General features: G+C 40.5%; 1 protein-coding gene across 1 annotated transcript; it reads right to left on the reverse strand.

Moving 5' to 3' along the window:
* Positions 1 to 2,058: 2,058 nt before the first annotated feature.
* Positions 2,059 to 3,053, reverse strand: LOC114074716. Its single transcript, XM_027912710.1, has 3 exons — positions 2,762 to 3,053; positions 2,452 to 2,610; positions 2,059 to 2,351 (listed from the first exon to the last, which is right to left on the reverse strand). The coding sequence occupies exons 1-3, from the start codon at positions 3,051 to 3,053 to the stop codon at positions 2,059 to 2,061; spliced, it is 744 nt and encodes a 247-aa protein (XP_027768511.1).
* Positions 3,054 to 6,029: the final 2,976 nt, after the last annotated feature.

Consider the following 6,029-nt stretch of genomic DNA (forward strand, 5'->3'; position numbering starts at 1 on the left):
TACAAGTATATATATTTTACACTCACTATTTAAGTTTCATCAATAAAGGTAATCAAAAATCAAGTACTTTCCAAACACTAAACAAAACACATAATCATAAAAAATGAACTATGTGATGAAATGCAATGCAACATGATACCATGTAATAAATTGTCTCAGAATACCCAGTACTCACTCAATCGTCTATGCATGATACTCCTCGAAAATACATCGAGAAGTCATGATCAATGGGGGACTCGCGAGGTCCATATACCGACACGGACGATCTCCATGTGTCTGTGAGGATGATCTCAGTGCACTATCATATATGAAATAATTTCCGCACGGACGGTCTCCTCGTGCCCAAATTACAATCTTAACATCTCATCATCCCCAGCACGGACGATCTCTATGTGCCCAACTTATATCCAATCTCATGTCAATGCATGTACACAATATTATTTCAATATAAGGGGATGATGATGCATATCACTCAATCAATATCAACATAATACATAACCACCTCAATTATCCCAACTTTACGGGTGTAATAAAGAAAGCACAATCACATAATAATCTCAAGTCAATAATATATCAGCTAATGTCCATATGCTTTGGAAATTCTCAAATTACAATAGACATTCTATAGTAGTAACTTTCCATTTTATAACACCGGTACTCGTACCAATGCCGGTCCCACCATTGATACGAGACCCCTATCTTTCGTCCTCACCCCCTTTTCTATTTTTATTTTTTATATCTAATTAGAAAAATGTCCTTCAACAAGTCTAAAAGTTTTAACATACCTTAAATGTCGTACCTCGTGTCACCAATCTTCAATATTTTTCCTTTCATTTTCGCAAAGCTTCGGAATGTTTACGATCTACTAATGATACAATATTCATAAGTAAGTGAGTTTGTGGACATTCAAATTATTATAGGTATATCATAAACCCTAAAACTCACTCATATCTTTAATCAAACCCCAAATCTTGATATAATTTATATGTCAAAATTTATCATATTTGTCTAATTTAAATCCAAGAATTTAACCTTAATCACTTAAATACCCTAGAATTCAATGTTAAACCATATAATGTATACCCAATAATCAATTACCTATGTCAATATATTAAAACTAGCATTTTAATATATGAATAAAACACGAACTAAATTCAACCCATTGGCAGAACATTGGAACGTTCCTCACCAATACGCTCTACAATCTGAAAAGGACCAATATACTTTGGGCTCAGCTGTCCCTTTTTTTCAAATCTTATCACACCCTTTTGGGTGAAACCTTCAATAGCACCTTCTCTCCAACCATTAACTCAAAATCATGAACCTTACTATCTGCATAACTCTTTTGCCTATTATGAGCCATGTGAAGTCTATCTTGGATCAATTTGACCTTGTCCAAGGAATCCCTCAACAAATCTGTACCCCATGGTCTAACCTCAAATGCATCAAACCATCAAATTGGAGATCGACATCTCCTACCATACAAAGCCTCAAATGGTTCCATCTGAATGCTCGAATGGTACTATTATTGTATGCAAACTCCATTAATGGCAAGAACTGATCCCAGTGACCACCAAAGTCAATCACACATGCCCGCAACATATCCTCAAGAACCTGAATAGTTTGTTCAAAATGACCATCAGTCTGAGGGTGAAAGGCTGTACTAAGATCCACTCGAGTGCCCAACTCCTTTTGCATAGAACGCCAAAAATGAGATGTAAATTGGGTGCCACGATCTGAAATAATAAATATAGGAACCCCATGCAAACGAACTATCTCTTGACTATACATCTTGGCTAACTTCTCTGAGTTATGGGTAGTCTGAACTGGTACAAAGTGTGCAGACTTAGTCAGTCGATCCACGATGACCCATATAGCATCAAACTTACCCAAGGTACGTGGCAACCCTACCACAAAGTCCATAGAAATGCGCTCCCACTTCCACTCAGGTATGGGCATCCTCTAAGACATACCTCCAGACTTTTGGTGTTTATACTTCACTTGCTGACAATTCAAACATCGAGATACAAAATCTACTATGTCCCTCTTCATACGACACTACCAATAATGTTGCTTCAAGTCATGATACATCTTAGTAGCCCCTGGATGAATAGAGTACCTCGAACTATGGGCCTCCTCCATGATCAATCTAGTCAAATCAACTGTCCGAGGAACACAGATACGACCTATAATCCTCAAAAATCCCTGACTATCAAGAATTGCAGCCTTGGATTCTCCTTTTAACACCTTGTATCTATTCTTACATAAATCACCATCATCAAACTGTTGAGCCCGAATTTGTTCCAACAAGGATGACTTAGCCCCCATAAAAGCCAACACCTTACGAGGTTCTGAAATATCAAGTCTCACAAAGTTATTGGCCAAGGATTGGATATCCCTAGCTAAAGGACGCTCGTCAACCTATAATATATCTAGACTACCCATACTTACCGCCTTTTGACTCAAGGCATCTGTTACAACATTTGCCTTGCCTGGATGATAAAGAATAGTCATGTCGTAGTCCTTGAAATACTCCAACCATCTCCAATGGATCAAATTCAGATCCCTCTGATTGAATATATATTGGAGGCGACGATGATCCGCGAACACCTCACAATGCACACCATACAGATAATGCCTCCAAATCTTCAATGCAAACATAACAGCCGCCAACTCTAAATCATGAATAGGGTAGTTCTTCTCATGAACCTTCAACTGCCTCGAAGCATAAGCTATTTCTGCATCAATACACAACACACACCAATCCAAGAAGCATGACAATATACAACAAAACCCTCTCCCTCCACGGGTAGCGTCACAATCAGAGCAGTAGTCAATAAAGTCTTGAGCTTTTGGAAACTAACCTCACACTCGTCAGACCACTGAAAAGTCACTTCCTTCTGTGTCAATCTAGTTAATGGTGATGCAATAGATGATAAACCCTCTACAAACCGTCTATAATAACCAACAAGGCCTAAGAAACTCCGAATCTCAGTAATTGTAGTTGGTCTGACCCAATCTTTAACTGCCTCAATCTTCTTAGGATGCACCATGATACCCTCCTTGGACACTACATGTCCTAAGGATGCTACCGAACTAAGCCAAAACTCACACTTTGAAAACTTTGCATAAAGATTTTTCTCCTTTAGAATCCCAAGCACAATCCTCAATGATGCTCATGTTCCTCAGTACTGCGTGAGTATATCAATATATCATCAATGAATACAATAAGAAAGGAATCCAAATACGGTTTGAACACTCCATTCATAAAGTCCATAAAAGCTGCAGGGGCATTAGTCAGTCCAAAAGACATCACCAAAAACTCGTAATGGCCATAACGTGTTCGAAAAGCTGTCTTAGGGATATCCTCTGCCCTAATCTTCTGCTGATAATATCCATATCTCAAATCAATCTTGGACAAAACTGAAGCACCCTGCAACTAATCAAATAAGTCATCGATACGAGGTATCGGGTACTTATTTCTGATGGTTACCTTGTTCAACTGTCGATAGTCAATACACATACACATAGATCAATTATTCTTCTTCACAAATAACACTGGAGCACCCCAAGGAGATACACTCGGTCTAATAAAACCTTTGCTCAATAAATCCTGCAACTGCTTCTTCAACTCTTTCGATTTAGTCAGTGCCATACGATAAGGAGGAATGGAAATAGGTTGAGTGACTGGCTCCACCTCAATACAAAAAACAATATCACGATCTAGTGGAAGACCTGGCAAATCGGCCGAGAATACCTCTGAAAATTCACTCACCACTGTAATAGACTCAAGCATAGGAGTCTCAACAATAGTATCTCGAATGTGTGCCAAGTAAAACAAACATCCTTTCTGTACTAACTGAAAAGCCTTAAGATACGATATCACAACCTTAGGAGGGTGACTAAGAGAACCTCTCAATTCTACTACAGGAATTCCAGGCATAGCTAAATTAATTGTCTTGGAATGGCAATTTAAAATTGCGTGGTAAGAAGATAACAAATCCATACCAAGAATCACATCGAAATCTATCATATCTAAGACCTTTAAATCAGCATGAGTGTCATACCCCATCAAGGTAATAATACAAAATCGATACACCCGATCTACAACTATAGAATCCCTGACAGGAGTAGAAACATGTATCGGCAAATCAAGAGACTCACATAATATATCCAGACTAGGATAAAAATATGTGGACACATAAGAATAAGTAGAGACTGGATCAAATAATACAGTAGCTGGTCGATGACAAACCGGAAAAATACCTTTGATAACAGCATCTGAAGCCTCAGCCTCTGGCCTACCCAAAAAAGCATAACAGTGAGAACGACCTCCATCAGATTGTGAACCTCCACGACCACCACCTCGATCAGAAGGAGAACCACCTCTACCATTCTGTGCACCACTCTTAGCTGGAGGTTGTGCAGCCCTGGAATTCAAAGCCTGAGAACCCTGATATAAGCTACCACATCTGGTCTTAGGGCAGTCTCTCACAAAGTGTCCCATATCACCACACTCAAAACAACCCCTACGAGATGCAGGCTGATGAGAGGAACCTGACTGACCAGAATGCCCTCCACAAACCATAGGTGTAGAACATGAACCCTGTGAAGTATGCACGGAACTCGAAGAACTATGCCTAGTGTAACCAGCCTCAGACGCAGGTATAGCATCATGAATGAGTCTGCTGTACTAAGAGTGATAACCTCTCCCTACATAACCCCGACTCCTAGGCGGAGCACCACCAAAAAAATCACCTGAATAACGGGTCCTCTTGCCCTTACGCTACTCAAATCCCTCACGTCGAATCATATTTAACTCCTTAGCAGCATCAACCACCATCTGGAACGGAACACCAGAAGCAGCAACCTGAGAAACTCCTAGACGAATCGGAATAATCAGCCCCTTAACAAACCTCCTCACTCTGTCAGCCTCTGTAGAAAGTATCATCGAAGCATGTCTAGCCAAGGCATGAAATTTACCCTCATAATCTACAATTGACATACTACCTTGCTGAAACCCTCAAACTCAGTCCTCTTGCGCTCCCTCTCACTACGTGGAACAAATATTGATAGAAATACCTGAGTAAACTGAGTCTTGATAGTGGAGAGGATCAAGCTAGCCTACTACTAATATAATCCCTCCACCACTATTTGGTAGAGCCAGTCATCTGAAAAGATGTATAGTCAACTCCATGAGACTCCACCAATCAAAGATTATGCAACGTATCATGACAACTAACTATAAAATCATATGCATCCTTAGTTAAGTCACCAGTATAAGTAGGAGGATTCATTAGTCTGAACCTCCCAAACATCTCTTGCTTATCAATGGTGATAGAAGGCCTGTTCACCAAATGTGATGTCATATCTGGAAACTCCATACTATCAAAATGAAGAGCTATAGCAGCAGCTGGCTAAGTCCTGGGAGTCTGAGAATCTGTAGCAACTATCGGATCTGGAGTATGACCTCTGACACGGGTCTGTGAGACATCAGAAGCACGGGCAAAGCTCCTTCCTGAGCCATCCCCTCTAGGAGTTTTAACATACGAGCAAAGGTATCTTGAAGCACTAGGGTGACAATAGTACTAGGTGGCACCTGAGCTGGCCCATCCCCATCGACACGATCTTGCACATCCCCATGAATAACCTCTGCATCATGAGGTACGGTCCTATCACGACCCTGGGTAACTATTGCTACTTGACCTTCCAAAGGTGCTGCAATACGGCCCCTACCCCGACCTTGAGCTCGTCTCCTTCCTCTTCCTCGGATAGTGTTCCCAGAAGCAGGCGCAGGAATAAGATTCTGACCACCACTTGTCTGTGTACGAGTTCTCGCAATCGGAGGGAATGAGATATCAAGATTAGAATTTCAACAAGGTCAAGTGTGCACGATAGTGAATGAAGGAACATAATATTTCCTAAATGTCCTATAGCATATCGAAATATAGGTATGGACGTCTTCATACCGATCCGCAAGACTCTACTAGATATTGCTCTTGTACTCAAGAGACCGATGAATCTAGGGC

The sequence above is a fragment of the Solanum pennellii genome, chromosome 11 (assembly GCF_001406875.1).
Source record: "Solanum pennellii chromosome 11, SPENNV200".
NCBI lineage: Eukaryota > Viridiplantae > Streptophyta > Magnoliopsida > Solanales > Solanaceae > Solanum > Solanum pennellii.

Excerpts from the sequence above, each read along its gene's own strand:
- LOC114074716 (XM_027912710.1), bottom strand. The coding sequence starts at position 3,053 with ATGGTGCATCCTAAGAAGATTGAGGCAGTTAAAGATTGGGTCAGACCA. Across the intron at positions 2,611-2,761 it reads TTGTCATGCTTCTTGGATTG|GTGTTCGCGGATCATCGTCG; the intron begins GTGTGTGTTGTG and ends GTGCATTGTGAG. Across the intron at positions 2,352-2,451 it reads ATGCCTTGAGTCAAAAGGCG|AACCTCGTAAGGTGTTGGCT; the intron begins GTAAGTATGGGT and ends TTGATATTTCAG.